The following is a 15,571-nucleotide window of genomic DNA, read 5'->3' on the forward strand; positions in this document are numbered from 1 at the left end:
TCCCACTGTGAACGACATTTCATGGGCAGTTGAAGCTAGCGTCCGGACGTGGATGTACAATTATTAATTCAACATCCACGCCCGGACGGTAGCTTCAACTGCCCATTGCGCGAGCAATAAAACAAGGTCACATCAGCCTTCAGCTGCAACACCACTCTGTAAGCGTGACTATGTCAGGCGATCATCAGCACTGGCAGAGTAACGCTGATTGTTTCTGATGTGTCAGCGCACGTGTTAGCCATCGAACCGCCAGCTCGGACACTTGGGCATGCCTTACATAGTAAGCAGCGGCATTCCGGATAAACAATTGAATCCGAATCCGACTCCGATCACCCATATCTGCCCTTTTTTCCGGGGTATTATAGCCAACGGGTAGCGTGAATTTATCTTTCGCTCACACCATGGGTAGTTGAAGCTATCGTCCGGACGTGAATGTATAATTATTAATTCGACATTCTTGTCCGGACGATAGCTCCAACTACCCATACATGTTCATTTTCGGTTAAAGAGTACGAGTACCTTCTCGGCCTCGTCTGCCCGTTCTCCATACGAGGAAAGGCTGGCAAATGCAAGAAGCACGGTTGCCCTAAGCTGCACATTTGTTCGGATTTTTTCCACGACCACGTCGATAGGATGAAGCAGCTGGGTGGCGATGCACCTGGTACTGCTCGTCCTGTCCGATGCACTAAGACGTTCGTTCACGACGGTCTTATTCGCGCTCTACGCTCTTGCCACAGTATCGTCAAGCAATCGTTCGATTGTGACAACTCCAACTACCACTATGGCCATGACTTGGTCGAGACTCGCACCGCGATCCAGCAGCAGTTCCTGGCCAACCGGCGCTTTAACATCAACAGGGAGAACCTCCGCCCTACCCCCGGAAGAGACAGGAGAGGAGGATTGAGCAAGAAGGAGAAGAAGGCGCGTGGTGAACAGGGTGAAGTCATGCAGAACCCAAGTCCTGCTATCGAGGCTATCAAGAAGGACATGTTGGCCAAGACTGTCACTGCGAACGAGGAGTAGCTTTACAAAGGAAGTAGCTCAAGATCAAGTATGAACCATCAATACATGTCTTTTCAAGATCAAATGTTGCTGTAGAGCCAGTGCCCTTGGCAGTGAGGTTCTTCCAGACGACGCCAACTCCCTTAGCGGAGCGGCCATCTGCCCGTTTCTTAAAGTGGCCTCACGTATAAGCTCCTCGAGCTGCAAGTTTGCTTTGCTTATTCGTTCGTTCATGTCTTCATGCCCTCGTGCCTTTACACGTGAAAGAATGTACTCACGGACTTTACTGACAGTACAGTACCCTCTCGCAGCCGATGGCTAGCGTGGATTTGTTTTTTTTTTTTTTTTTGCTCATGTCATGGGTAGCTGAAGCTATCGTCCGGACGAGAATGTCGAATTTTTAACTCTACATACACGTCCGGACGATAGCTTCAGCTACCCACATATGTCATCTTTTCTAAGGCAGAGCTGGGGCATAGTTACGCTATACTCCAGAGCCCTGCTATTCTTCGCGCTAGCCATCGGCTGCAGCACCCCTCTATACTAACGGTGCTGGTGGCGCTAGTGGCGCCGGTGGCGCCGGATATGCCGGTTGCAGTCCAACTTGCCGTTTTGCCGATGTGTCTATATTTAACACTAACAGCGGCTTCCAGCCACTGCCGAGAGGTGGGGAATTTGCTGATGTAGCGCCAGCGCTGGCGAAGGGCACTAGGAGAATCATCAACGCAGAACACCAAACACCCGCTACAATGCCATGATCCCCGGTGGTGTTTATATGCCGCCGGCCTAGGATTTCTAATTATAGATGCCAGAAATCTTTCCTAGTAGCAAGTCGTTCCAATCGAACAAATTCGTAAGGTTGAAGTGACTAACATTTTTCCGTTTTATTTATCTTGCCTCTAGGTTACGTGCTTTTACTTTACATGGCTTCTAAGTTTTTCTAAGAAGAGCGACTAGAATATCGTCGATTTTCCCGTCGATACCGATGGCATTGCCTTCAGCTTCTAGGTCGAAGTCGACAAGACCGGAGGCCTGCTCACCACCCCTTATCAGTTTAACCTTCCCCTCGCCCCAGCGAACCAATTCTTCATTTGGCCATCTCAATACACCGGGCGTGTTCATGCCTACACCCAACTCGAGAATGGCTAGCGTCTTCCCTTCACGTTCCACCTCGTCCAAGAAATCTTGGTATTGCTCCTCTCCCCTCTGAAAAGGGCGCTCGTTGAACCAATCACCTGCACGAACGCAGAGGAAAACCTCGCCGCCGCAGTATTCACAGACGGGAATCTTAGTCTCGTCGGTCAGGACTTGAGCGTGAGGGTCTATAAGAGGCAGGGCGGCATCGAGGTACGGCTTTGAGCGGAAATATGCATCCGGGCGGCAGTTTCGAAGGCATTGCAGGTACCTGAAGGCACCCTGAGGCGAGGAAAAGCGCTCTTCCGGGAAGCCGTTGGCGGGAAAGAAGCCATCGGCGTTGGAGGTGCGCACAAAGAAACGGTCGGCGAAATGGGTGGTGGCGAGATCGAGCAGGGATGCGTAGAGCGGTGAGGCGGGCCATGTGCGCGTCAGCTGCAGCTGAGTGAAGTAGAAAGCCCATTTGTGCATTTTTGAAGGCCACTCGTCGAAGCCGAAGGTGTCGTAGAGGCGGTGCAAGCCAAGGCGGCGGAATGCTGGAAAGTGCTTTTGGAAGAGCGACTGCGAGGTAAAATCGAGACCAGCAGCAGCGCTCAGGCCGGCACCGGCGGTTATCAAGAGATAATCTGCTTGGAACAACCAGCTGCGTGCAGTCTCGGTGATGGAAGGGACGGTGGGCAGACTGGCTGGCACTTCGTCGACGAAGCTGGTTACTGTACCTGCGGCAATAGCGTCTCCGAGAATTTTACGATAGTAGTCCTCGTCTTTTTCGAGGAAGACGTCAAAAATGATATGTGTTACAGGTGTGTCTGGATGACTTTTGCACCAGCTAATTACAGCATCGACAGCAATCTGGGCGGCAAGTCGGCCGGGGAAGCAGAAGAGACCGGTGGAGATGCAAGGAAAAGCTACAACAAGACGGCCGTCTGGAAGAGGGGGGAGGTCTTCAGCCTCGTCGAGGCAAGACTTGTAGCAGCTCGCCAGTAGCTGTTTGTCGTGGTCGGTGGGAAGCTCGCCCGGGGGCAGCTGGGGCCCGACGGTGTGCAAGACAAATTTGGCGGCGGCGCAGTATGCTGGCGTGACCTTGGCTGATCCAACAGGCTCGGGGCGGCCTTGGTGCGCCATAAGCCGGTTGCACTCGGTACGAAGGCGCGGGCCGGCAGCCGAGTGAATTACATTGTCGATGCAGCGATGAGAGGGCTGGAAGCAGCCGAGGAGGGCCGAGTTTGCAGCATTTACGATGGCGGTGACTTGGTCGAGTGCAGTGATGTCGCCTCTCCAGAGAGAGATGTTGACGGCGGAGGGGCCATCCGAGGGAACCCGGCAGAGCGGCGGGATCGAAGAGGCAGGTACAAGGATGCGGCGGCGGAGCTGATGGTTGAGGATGCAGTCGATGTCTTCTAGAAGCTGGGGCGGCAGGGGCGGGGCGGCTGGGCGCTGGCACAGCAAGGCGCGGAAGGTCTGTAGCTGGTGCCAAGTGTCGGCGTGGCGGAGATAGGCGCGGATGTCGTGGTTGTGGTTGTGGTGTTGCTTAGCCACCGATTCCTCGAATAGGAAGGTGAGCACCCGCGTCAGCCTCTGCTCCATGGCGGCTGTTCCTGTCGAATGCGAAGCTGCAGAGTGCGGCTTGCTACGAAAATAAAGGAAAACAGACAATGTCTCCTGTTGCTGAGAGATGGCCGCGGAATTGTGGCCGCAGTGCCGTAAGCGACCGCCGTGCACCTCCCATCGGCATCGCCGGTGACAAAACAAGTGAAGTCTTTCATGCTTAAGAATGCAGTACTCCGATCACGTGGGGGGTTGAATCCGTTTCCTGGATGTAGTTGTTCGCTTTTGGACCCTGAACACCTAGCTAGCGCTCCTGCTTCTTTGTGGGGCTCGAGTCGTTTCCTTACTTGCACCTCCACCTTCACTCTCACCTTCATCTTCACCGTCACCCTGACCCTCGCGCTCGCTCTCGCCACCGCAGCCGGGCGTTGCATCCAGGCTGTCGCACCGCTTTGCGCTCGCAGCCGAGGTGACACGGCGCCACGTGTGCCATTGCAGCTACCGTTGCGAAAGCCCGGAATCCTTCACGTCTCTCGCCAGTGTGGGTTGATACAGGGTAGCACGAAGGATGCAGGGCATCGCTTCCAGTAGTCTCCCCGCCTGCTGCCAAGACACGACCCCTCCAATACCACCCCCGGAACGACTTGGCGCTCGTCTGCTCTCGCTTGAGATTCATTCACTATCTGCTTCGCGAGGCCGGTGGAGCTGAGCTTGTCTCGAGGCACCAACGCTCCTTATCTCTCGTCCATCCTTCCGCTGTCTGCCAAGCCTCTGCCTACTGCAGTTTCCGCCGTACTGCGCTTATCGATGCTTCTTCCGCCCCCCAATCCGTTCTTGGCACTGTTTACTGTGCATTGGCAGCCTAGAATCCTTCTGGAAGGTCGGCTTCCTATGGCGCCCCCCAAGAGGCCCCCAAGATCCAGTGCCCGCCCCGCGGCTCCGCCAAGCGTTCCCCAGACACTCGTATTGATCTTCCACCCAGCAATGGCAGTCATGCCGTGCCTCCCAGGCCAAGCCTGCCTTATCGCTGCTGTGCAGCTTAAGAAGAATCCCTTCCCTTTCGCATTTTTCCTCACGCCTTCCCGCCTCCCTCCAATCCCCTCGTACATCTCTTTCACTTCAAGTCCAACGCCGCCATGGCTGACAAGGCTGACAAGGCCGACGCTGTGGAGAAGGGCGGTGTCAAGACCAGCGGCAGCGATGATGTGCCTCCGGTCTACTCGGAGCCACAGGGCGGCTACTCTGAGGTCCATGAGGAACAACTGGGCATTTGGACCAGGATGGGCTTCACCCCCAAGTCCTTCCAGCGCCGCACCAAGGCAGATGTGCACAACCAGCTCAACCAGTCCTTGAAAACCCGCCACCTCCACATGATCGCCATCGGCGGTTCTATTGGAGCTGGCCTTTTCGTCGGCTCCGGAAGTGCCCTCAACCGCGGCGGCCCTGCTGCTGTGCTTATTGACTTTGGCATCATTGGGTACTTCGACCCTCCGCACCAACAAGCTTCCAGCTAACCCGCTCAAAGTGTCATGATCTTCAACGTCGTCTACGCTCTCGGAGAACTCGCCATCATGTATCCAGTCAGTGGCGGCTTCTACACCTATTCTACCCGCTTCATCGATCCGTCATGGGGGTTTGCCATGGGCTGGAATTATGTCTTCCAATGGGCTATCGTCCTCCCTCTAGAACTTGTTGTCGCCGGCATGACCGTAGGCTATTGGGGCGTCGACATCAACGTCGGTGTCTGGATCACTGTCTTCCTCGTGGCCATCATTTTCATCAACATCTTTGGCGTCCTGGGCTATGCCGAGGAAGAGTTCTGGTCCTCGTTACTTAAGCTGTCTACTATCATCATCTTCCTTATCATCGGCCTCATCTGCGTACTGGGTGGGGGGCCGTCCAATGGAAACTACAGTGAGTACTGGGGTGCCCGACTCTGGTACGAGCCGGGCGCGTTCGCGAATGGCTTCAAGGGCGTGTGCTCCGTCTTCGTCACGGCCGCCTTTTCCTTCTCTGGAACTGAGTTGGTTGGCCTTGCCGCCGCCGAGTCCGAAAACCCTGCCAAGCAGCTTCCAGGAGCCGTCAAGCAAGTCTTTTGGCGTATCACTCTGTAAGGCATCCCGCCTCCACGCTGGTCTCTTATGCTGACTGTCGTTGCAGCTTTTACATCCTGTCGCTGCTTTTTGTCGGACTTCTAGTTCCTTACAACGACGAAAGGCTTCTCGGCGCCAACCCTTTCATTGATGTTGCCGCGTCTCCTTTCGTCATCGCTGCCAACGACGCCGGTTTGACTGGATTTGACAGTTTCATCAATGTCGTCATTCTCATTTCTGTCATCTCCATCGGCTTGTCCGGCGTTTACGGCGGATCGCGTACTTTGACCGCCCTTGCTGAGCAAGGCTATGCCCCTAAGATCTTCACCTACGTCGACAAGGCCGGCCGTCCTCTTTGGTCGACCATCGCCATCATAGTCTGCGCGCTATTGGCCTACATCAATCTCGATGAGGATGGCCAAATCGTCTTCGACTGGCTGGTTGCCCTGTCCGGTCTAGCTGCGCTATTCACGTGGGGCAGCATATGTCTCGCTCACATCCGCTTCCGCGCTGCCTGGGCCTACCATGGCCATAGCGTCGACGAGATCCCCTTCCAAGCTGTTGGTGGTGTGTACGGCTCGTGGCTTGGCTTCATTCTCATCATCCTGGTCCTCATTGCGCAGGTGAGCCTACCCTTCCATCTTGCAAACTCCTATTCTGCTGCTAACAATCGTCTTTTCAGTTTTACACTGCCGTCTGGCCTCTCGGGGGAGGCGTCAACGATGCCGAGGGCTTCTTCAAGTCTTATCTTGCCCTTTTTGTCGTCATTTTCTTCTGGATCTGTGGATACTTCTGGAAAAAGACTGGATGGCTGAAGCTGTCCCAGATCGACGTCGACAGCGGCCGTCGTGAAGTTGACTGGGATCCTGTCATGGCCGAACGCGCGAGGGTTGCTGCCATGCCCAAGTGGCGTAGAGCCCTGAACGTCGTCATCTGATCTCTTCCTAAGTGGTTGATGGCTTGTGGTGAATCTTCGTAGCTGCGTTGACCTCACACAAGCGCATAATAGCATATTGAGCTCTTTAATGCTACAACTGGTGGATTAAAGTAATAGAATATCCATGTGTGTCTATTTGTACGGAATTATCTGTTCCAAGTCTGCCGTCAGGAGACGACGACGTTTCACACGCAGTTTTGAATCTACAACCACTTACCGATAATTCGGTAAACGGAACAGCCGCTCGCTGCAACGACATCTCGATCACGACATAGATCTTCAAACACAAAGCTTCTTTCCACGCAGACACCCACACGCCTGCAGAAGAGTCTTGTCGCTGCGCCGAGAAACAGAATCGACGGCAGCAATCTCAACACACTGCAAGCGAGCGGCTAAGCTTTGCGTCGGCCCGGCCCCTCGCCCAATATGCAGCTCTTCATATGGCGGGCGGCTAACGAGGATTGCTGCGCTTATACGGATGATGTGATTTGCCACCCCCAATGGGATCTGGGAAGTTCGTGCGAGTGACAAGAACATTTCGATCCCGGAGAAAAGACAAAGGGGAGGTGGGAGATGTGCACCTACTCACCCGAGCCACCGAGCTCAACAGGGGCTTGGTTGCGAGGATGCTGTAGAGGGGTGTCTCAGCTGGAGGCTAGCGTAGATTTGTTGTTTGTTTATGTCATGGGTACTTGAAGCTATCGTCCAGACGTAACTGTCGAATTAAAAATTATACATTCGTGTCCGGTTAATCGCTTGAACTACTCATATATGTTTTTTTTTTTTTCGTAAAGAACATTGATGAAGCATTACTCCATATTCAAGAGGCTCAGCAAGCATTCTTCGCTCTGGATTTCGCTCTGTGCATCCTCCCTCCCGTGCTTGTGTTGGTTGGGGTAAGTGTCTCCGCACCAACTCATAAATCCAAAACGCGTCCTTTGGACACGTCTGGTCCTTGCAAATTGAATTTGTGCAAGATCATCGCACCTGGACATTCGAGGGTGAGCGCCACAGCGGCTGGCAAAAGAGTTGGATCTTCACGGACTTTTTCTTACTTTCTTATTGCCAATGCAGAGGGTGTTACAGCCGAACGAAGAATAGCAGGATCCTTGAATCTAGAGTAGCCATGCCTTAGCTCTTTTCTTTTCTTTTGTTTTTAAAAAAGAAATAAAAAGTAAGACAACATATATGTAATTGAAGCCATCATCTAAACATGTATGTGGAATTTTCAAATCGACATTCTCGTCCGGACGACAGCTTCAATCGCCCATGACATGAGCTAAAAACAAAACGACGCTAGCCTTCAGACGTAATACCCCTCTGTACTGCAGCGATGAATTGGAGATACGATCAACACGATTGCACATGCTGTGGCAGTCAAAACACATGAAGCACGTAATGTGGACTTTTGGACTTCGCAAGCTACCAAGATATATTTGTGACGAAGTAGACGCTGCAGTCTATTGACAGCAGACGGTAAGTATTTAAGTGAAATAGAACGCGCAAGTATCTACAAAGAATATGTTGGTGTTTGTTTTGTCTTTTCTCGCATCATCTCATCAATGCTCATGCCTTGAAGGTACGGAAAGAGCGCTTGGTGGCGTTGGAGGTAGAGGAAGCGCCGCTCCAGAGCTCGGGGCCGGGGAAGGGGTAGCTGTCAATGTTGGCGTAGATGTTGAAGACGGTGTCCTCGGGGGTGTAGAGCTCGGTGCCCTTGACGCCGTCGGTAAGCTTTCCGGAGCCAGAGCCGGTGATCTTGACGTTGTAGCACTGGGGGTAGTTCTGGGGGCCGTTGACCTCACCGCCGGCGTGAAGGGCGATGATCTCGTTGCGGAGGACGTAGTTGCCCGGGGCGAGCGAGGAGGGGATGGTGACCATGGTCTTGTTGTTCGAGATGAGCTCGTCGGTGGCCCAGACCTGGCTGTCAACATCACCGCCGGTGATGAGACCCTTCTGGTAGACCTTGGTCCAAGCGAGGTCGGTGACGTTCAGGGAGGTGCAGTCGCCAGTAGCATCAGCACCACCGCAAGGAGCCATGTAGGTAATGATGGGGCCGTGGTGGCTCGTGGGCTTCATGGTTCGGTTAGCTTAGCCACAATTATGATCGACTCGGAAATAAATGCTTACCCAGGCGCTGGGGGGGTTGCCAGGGGTACCCCAGGAGATGGCGATCTCGTCACCGGCGGCGGCCTCCATGTAGATGGGAGCGGCAATAGCGTCGTCGTGGCAGTTGATGGAAGCGGTCGAGTACTGGGTGCCGACGATGGGGCCGTGGCCGAAGCCACCAGACTGCCAGGCAGCAACCTCGGGGACGGGGTTGTAGTAGACGTAGCTGGCGTCCCAGCCACCGTAGGTCTTGCCGCCAGACACGATGTCCAGGATGACACCGTGGGCGTTGGCGGTGGCCGCACCAGCGGCAATAACAGCAAGAGACTTGAAAGACATGGCGTTTATAGGGTTGGGGTGAAGCTGCAAGAGGCACCAGGCCGGGAACGAATGAAAAGAAAGTTGGTGCGAGCGAAGTGACTGTCTAGCAGTGGGATGCTGGTCTTAATTCACCAGGCGGGCGGCAGGTATATATGTCATAGTGAAAATGTGCTGCGTGGGTCTAGTTTCAACGGACCGCACGGTGTTTGTCTGCCAAGCGAGGCTGCCATCGGGGTGGCGACATGGGTATGGACTGGACCGCGCGGCAACTTGATTGCGGATGTTTCTCCATCAATAGGAAAGGGGAGGTCGTGGGGACGTAGATTGCCTGGATGCGGCGGCTGGTGGATGTTCTTGCGCGCAGGCGGGTCGGGCGTCGCGCTTTGCCGAAGATTGATGAAACGGCTTGGCGTTCATGCATCGAAACACGACTGTTTCGTATGCCGGGGCAGCCCAGAAAGAGCGGAGACGACGAAACAAGTCTATTTTCTACAGTCAAAAAGGAGCCGCTCGCTGAGCCCGGGGCGCGTGGCGGGCTGGAGCACGTCGAAAGGGAGGCAGCGCGGCTCGCGTAGAGCTCTCAGGCCACCTGCCGGCGGGCAGACCGGAGTGAGCGTCGTCGGGGCCGATGCTGGGCCGGCTCCCGCCAGGTATCACGGCCCGCAACGCCATCGGCTCGTCTGCTCCGGCTTTGCTCCAACTCTTCAAGCCGCTGTCTGGCGCCACTTGTCGCGGAGTCCCACCCCGCCGGCCACCATCCCGCACAAGCCCACCCATCCGTCGCTCACACATCCCTCTTCCAGGCTCCAGTGCACCGTCAGCGGCGCATAGGCCGCGTTGCTGATGAGGTCCCTCCACCACCGCTGGTACTTCTTCCTCCTCTCCAGCTTCTCTTCCTTCTCTTCACCCTCGGCCCGGGCCTGCTTGGATTCCTGGTGCCACACGTAGCCCAGCCTGAACAGATCAAGACCGACGTGTGCAGCCCAGAAGCGCGAGCTCCACAACCACCACCACGTCTGCCTCTTTGCGCCCGCTTCGCCCGTCCAGCCGTCCGTGTTCAGGATGCCCTTGCTGGCAAGGTACGCGCCGTTCTCCAGGAATTGGTACAGCACATTCACGACGACCTGAGTCCAGGTGATGGCCCTGACGACGCTGTCTTCAGGAGGGGAGAGGTAGGTGCCGCGGCCCCAGATGTACAGGTCGAGCAGGCCCCACATGCGGACAAAGATGCGGAAGTCGGAGATCAGCTCCTCGAGCTTCTTGGTGGCATCGGTGGTGCGCGTGAGGCGCACTATTGCGGGCGTGGGCGGGAGCGAGGCGATCAGAGTGTCGCCAGGCAGGAGGGCGTCCGACGCCTTCTCGGCAATGCCCAGCGCGAGCGCGCGCAGCTTGGCCTCCAGGTGCTTCTGCAGGCCAGTGCGCACAAATGTGAGAGTGTAGTTGATGGTGCATAGGGTGCTGTCGACGCCGGCAGGGTACGATAGGAGCTTCGACAGCCGCAGCAGGTTGGTGTCGGTCGAACGCAAGGAGCTGGCGAGCAGTGCGCGCAGCTGCTGGCGGCGCAGGGCGGACGGCGGACCGCCCTCTGAAGAGCTCATGGCGCGGAGCTGGCAGCGGTATCCGAAGTCGTGGGTTCCCGATGTCGTGGGGTTCCAGCTCGGTGGAGGAGAGCAGGCGCAAGATTGAAGATATTAAAAGTTAGATGCTGGGCGTGACGCAGTTCGCACATGGATAGAGCTCCGATAAGCCGAGGCCCGGGGCAACGCATGCGAGTCATGCTAGCCGACCTCGCTCACTCTCATCCCCCATGCGCATGTGCCTATGTCCCTTTGCTCAGCTACAGCTCGCAAAACTCTCTGATAGCAAGCTCCAGGTTGCCTGGTCTGCAGATGCATGCCTTTTCGTTGTCGCCCCCGCTGCGGGATTCCATTTCCCAAAGAGGAAGCGCGCCCCGCAGCCCTACGGAATTGCTCCGCGGCCATGGAACGGCATGTCACAGCGAGAATCTCCAAATTTTCAAGTCCTAGACTACCAAGCTATCTCCCGTAATGCTGCCGCTGATACTCGTACAACACAATCGCCGCTGCCGTCTGCACGTTCAGACTCCTGGTCACGCCGACCTGTCGGATCTCAACGCAAATATCGCATTCTGCCAGCACTGTTCCGGGAATGCCCTCTCTTTCGCTCCCCATCACCAGCACACACTTCTCCGGCAGATCACTGCCTGGAGCACCTAGCACAAGGCTTCGGTCCGTTTGCTCTACACCTACCACCTTGTATCCGTCTACCTTCAGTGCCCGCAGAAACTCGGGAAGTTCGGCTGGCGGCAGGGCATGAATCGGGAGGTGCGAGTGTGAAGAAACCGACACCGAGGTAAAGTCCTTGTGCTTCAGCGTATCCAGAGTCCGCATGTACATCGCAGCGCATCCGAAGATCTCTGCCGCTCTCGAAAGCCCGCCAAGGTTATAGGCATTGTCGATCAAAGATCCGACAAGAACCAAAGGCGTGCTGGGCCGCGTCGATGACGCCGCCGGCGAGGCGAGCAGGGCCTCCTGCCATGCCATACCCTTGGTCTGCAGAAAGCCGACAGTCTCGTCCGCCCCAATCGCTGCTGAAACCCAGTCCTTCGCTTCGCCTACCGAGTTACCAGCCCCCTTCCCCGCCTTTTCCTCTCCTAGGGGCATCTGCGGAGGTGGAAAGTCATCTCCTTGCTCATCCTCCGCCCATACAGCCTTGAAATCATCAGCCGAGACGAGCCGAGCCTCCGCCGGATCGAAATCAAGGTATCTCCCGCCGAACAGAAGAACCAGGCTGTGGTCCTTGATCGGGTCCAGCCATTCAAGCGTCCGTTGTGGCGGAGGTGTTGAGTACTTGTCGAGGGACCTGATGTGAGTATTCAGAGCTGAAAAGGCAGGGTTGCTCGTCACCCTCGTCCACCCAGAGGCTTCCGCATGGTCCCAAAGAGGCGGGAACGACCATTGAGCTTCGTGCCGGATGACAATCTTCGGGCTTGCCGATAGCGGGATCAGGAATGTCATGAGCTTGTGCGCAAACTCCTCGTCCGAGTCTGGGAGGCGGGCTACCATTACCGCTATTTTCATTACCGAAGCCAAGTGTTTCGGATTCGTATGATCATCGCTTCCGAGAACTTCTAGCAGCTCTTTGCGTTGTTCAGGTTCACGTACGTAGATCCGAGCAATCATCCACTCCCAAAGGAAACGATACCGAGGCAGCGGTTCCATCGAGAGGATCTTTGTGAACTTTCGCAGGTATAGTGCAACCTCCTCCTTTGGCGCGGCAGCCAAGCAGTTCTGAGACAGTAGCAACATTGTTTGCACCTGCGTTGTGGCTTTCCACTTGCTGACCATAGGTATCGGCATCTTCTGGTTTACCCAGGGCTTCAGGACTTGATCGAGAATTCGCCTGGCAAACGCGTTGTCGGATATGGGAATCCTGTTGAGTAGATCGAACATAGCAGCATATCCCTGAGACTCCCCTGGGCCGTAGTATGAGGTGTATGTACGGTGCGGGACTATTTCAGCCAGTTTCTCGGCCACGGCGGCCTCCATCAAGAATTCCAGCTTTGCCGTTGGTGGGTGATCAGCGAAGCGGACAATAAATTCCTCCATCGGTAAGAAGCTGGCCATCTCTGGAACATGGAAGTAAGCTCTTCGAAGTGCCTTGACCAGCGGTGGTAAGACATAGATTCTTCCCTCAGCGAAGGTGTGAAAGTCGGGCAATGCCCGGGCCAAGAGGGACCGTGTTTCTTCCGACGCTGCACGAAGGCAGTTCGGGTGGTAGAAAATCTCCGGAAGCAGCATGAGAGAAGGTCTTGGGTATTCTTGTGTTTCCATTTCGTCCCATATCGCTTCTAGCGAGGTATGCAAGTCTTCGGAATCCAAGTCGCTCTTTTGACGGACTACTTGGACCAAGTGGCGACAAGCAGCGAGAAGTCCGTCACCCTGTAGGCAACGGTATTTACTGTCGCGTAGTGTCTGCACGAATGACTTGAGGGATGCCTTGTTTTCGGCATCCAAGCTGAGCCTGCCAATATCGAGAGCGGGTCCAGTCTCAGCATCATTCTGACTGCGAACATCATGCCAGCGTTGTTTCAAAAGCTGATAGCCAGGCGTTGTATCCAAAAGCTCCGGATGGTCCGAAGCGGCCTCTTCGATAAGGACCGATGCTGCAGCAGTGGAGAAATCGCGCGCAACCTCGGGAAGACCAGAACGGGTTGCCACTTTAACAAGTAAGGGAATGTCTTCGACTGCCAGCTTGGTCCTGACCCCACCTTCTCGCGCAAACCCATCGATGATTCCCTGTAAACAGTAGGGAAGTGCATGCTGGAAGAAGTACTGGCCCCTCTCATGGATGAAGGAGAGAATGGCCCTTGCAAAAGTTTGCCGGGACTCGTCATCTGCGCAGTTGTTGAGAAGTTGAGAGATGAAAGAATTTAGACTCTCGCCGTGTTCACAGCGAACGTGCTGGCCGTGACGTCGGAGACTCGCCGTGAAAAGGAAGCCTTGCGTGGCCCAAGGCAGAAAAGCTGATGCAAGAAGTCCCTGGTAGGCATCAGAAGCCGAATTCGGCACTGGGATGAGGCCGTGCAAAAGCCTGGTGCCGATGAGCTTGCGAATGCCGTCCTGAACTCCGGAGCGGAGAGAAGCTCGCAGGAGGGTGATGATCCATGTAGGATGTATGTTTGATTTCCAAGCCAAGTTCTGTAGATCCGGCATGCATTCCTCGACTTGATTGAGATACCTTCCAAGGATGATGGTCTCAAAGAGCGTACAATACCTGGTGAAGTCGGTCTCGAAGCCGGGTTGTGTAGCACCTGCGACATACGGATGAAGATCCTCACCTTCAGCCATGGCCAGACGAACAGATGCTGTCAGGATATGCAAGCAGAACTTTCGCTGCTCGGAGAAACCTTCCCGCAAGCCTAGTTGCAAGAAGTCCCAGTACTGATGCTGCGTCAAGATCGAACGTGAAGGGCCGAGATCTCCCTTGAGTGCAAACCATCGGAACCAGATATGGAACGCAGAAGGCCAGTAGCCCAGCTCAGCCGGGGTAGAGAGCAGGTCGGTGATTCGGCTCCATATGAATTCTCCGACGGGGATGCTTATAGGGCCGAACACTCCTGAGACGGCTTTATAGGTCTCGTCGAGAACGGCTTTGCCAGTATGAAGACTGTGAAAAGCAGCGGCAAGGCAATCTCTGCTTGCGTGTGCCAGCTTTTCAGAACGGGCGCCTAGAAGAACAAGCAGAGCTTGGAGGAGATCTACAGAAACGGTGCAAGCAGCATCGGACCAGAAGAAAAGCTTAAGAAAGGTCAGATAAAGGACAGTGCGGCCGTCTTGGTCATTGCTGTTAGCGGGCTCCGGCGAGATCACGGGAGTGGTCCAGCTGATGGCTGACGATGGGGCAGCGAGGGCGCTTTCATTCCTAAGCCGAGCAGAGGTCTGGGCAAGGAAAAGGGTGGCCTCGGTAAAGACATGGCCGGCCAGCGATGAGTGGCGAATACAAAGTTGGACAAGGTCAGAAGGAATGTCATCGCATGCAGTGTTGTTGATAATCTCCATCAACACACGGCCTAACCGAGCGGCTGATGCATTTTTCTCGCTCGTCTAGCAACAGTCAGCGCAGCAAAGCAGGGGGCGAGAAGGGTGCCTTTTGCTCACTTTCACCTCTCGCAGGATCGTCTCACCTCAGGACACTTTTTCAACAGCTCAGCAGACAGTTCGGCAGACAAAATTGCGGACGGGAAATCGATATGGCGCGCTGTTGTGCGCTCGTACAGGTCGGTGATGACGGCGTCCACTGCAGCAGGCTGTTCACCTGGCGGGAGGCGGGCCAAAAAGAGGCGGGCCAAACCCTCAGCGGATGAAGAGGCCATCCTGAGGAATCGCTGGCGAGGGGCGGCGCAGCGGATGAACGGCGAAGAGCCAGCAAACAAGGCACGTCGTAAGGCGGCCAGGATTTTCTTTTCCTTTTTGCGATGTGAGGCGCAGGCGTGAGGCGTCGGCGGCTGCGGATTTTGCAGAGCGGCACAGCGGGGAGGCGGCCCGTGCGCTTGATGCCTCAGGCCTCAATTCTCAGGAACGTATTCACGCTCATGCCACACCACCTACGCAGACAATCATCGGCTGGGACAATTCATCTGTCATGTAACAAAAAAAGCAGGTGTTGGCCAGAGGAGATCTGTCCATGGAAGTTCGTCTACGGAAAATTTAGACTTCTGAGAAATGCTTGCTTCTGGATAATTTTTTGCGGTCCCTCGTGAGTGGTGAGGCCGTTGCGCTAGGCGTCGGGCTCTTGCTGGAACGCGGTTGTCAGGGCACGCTGCGGGAAAGCAAGCGCCGCGTCTGTCAACAAAACGCGTCGTGCATCCACCCGCCGGCGACTGCATCTCCAGCGCGTACTCGCAGCG

General features: G+C 55.4%; 6 protein-coding genes across 6 annotated transcripts; 2 read left to right on the forward strand and 4 right to left on the reverse strand.

Moving 5' to 3' along the window:
* Positions 1-633: 633 nt before the first annotated feature.
* LTHEOB_6572 (uncharacterized protein) lies at positions 634-1,023 on the forward strand (the record flags this gene model as incomplete). The annotated part of the gene is made up of 1 exon (XM_035515843.1): positions 634-1,023. One exon carries the CDS (start codon positions 634-636, stop codon positions 1,021-1,023), a length of 390 nt encoding a protein of 129 aa, XP_035372607.1.
* Positions 1,024-1,932: 909 nt separating this feature from the next.
* LTHEOB_6573 (Appr-1-p processing protein) lies at positions 1,933-3,723 on the reverse strand (the record flags this gene model as incomplete). The annotated part of the gene is made up of 1 exon (XM_035515844.1): positions 1,933-3,723. The coding sequence occupies one exon, from the start codon at positions 3,721-3,723 to the stop codon at positions 1,933-1,935; it is 1,791 nt and encodes a 596-aa protein (XP_035372608.1).
* A 1,097-nt stretch (positions 3,724-4,820) lies between these two features.
* LTHEOB_6574 (Amino-acid permease inda1) lies at positions 4,821-6,714 on the forward strand (the record flags this gene model as incomplete). Its single annotated transcript, XM_035515845.1, has 4 exons — positions 4,821-5,161; positions 5,210-5,794; positions 5,845-6,400; positions 6,460-6,714. 4 exons carry the CDS (start codon positions 4,821-4,823, stop codon positions 6,712-6,714), a joined length of 1,737 nt encoding a protein of 578 aa, XP_035372609.1.
* A 1,566-nt stretch (positions 6,715-8,280) lies between these two features.
* On the reverse strand, positions 8,281-9,159 carry LTHEOB_6575 (Glycoside hydrolase family 61; the record flags this gene model as incomplete). The annotated part of the gene is made up of 2 exons (XM_035515846.1): positions 8,281-8,784; positions 8,842-9,159. The coding sequence occupies 2 exons, from the start codon at positions 9,157-9,159 to the stop codon at positions 8,281-8,283; spliced, it is 822 nt and encodes a 273-aa protein (XP_035372610.1).
* A 686-nt stretch (positions 9,160-9,845) lies between these two features.
* LTHEOB_6576 (Peroxin 11c) lies at positions 9,846-10,739 on the reverse strand (the record flags this gene model as incomplete). The annotated part of the gene is made up of 1 exon (XM_035515847.1): positions 9,846-10,739. One exon carries the CDS (start codon positions 10,737-10,739, stop codon positions 9,846-9,848), a length of 894 nt encoding a protein of 297 aa, XP_035372611.1.
* A 438-nt stretch (positions 10,740-11,177) lies between these two features.
* On the reverse strand, positions 11,178-15,037 carry LTHEOB_6577 (tRNA/rRNA methyltransferase SpoU; the record flags this gene model as incomplete). The annotated part of the gene is made up of 2 exons (XM_035515848.1): positions 11,178-14,768; positions 14,849-15,037. The coding sequence occupies 2 exons, from the start codon at positions 15,035-15,037 to the stop codon at positions 11,178-11,180; spliced, it is 3,780 nt and encodes a 1,259-aa protein (XP_035372612.1).
* Positions 15,038-15,571: the final 534 nt, after the last annotated feature.

This window comes from Lasiodiplodia theobromae, assembly GCF_012971845.1.
Source record: "Lasiodiplodia theobromae strain AM2As chromosome Unknown scaffold_19, whole genome shotgun sequence".
NCBI lineage: Eukaryota > Fungi > Ascomycota > Dothideomycetes > Botryosphaeriales > Botryosphaeriaceae > Lasiodiplodia > Lasiodiplodia theobromae.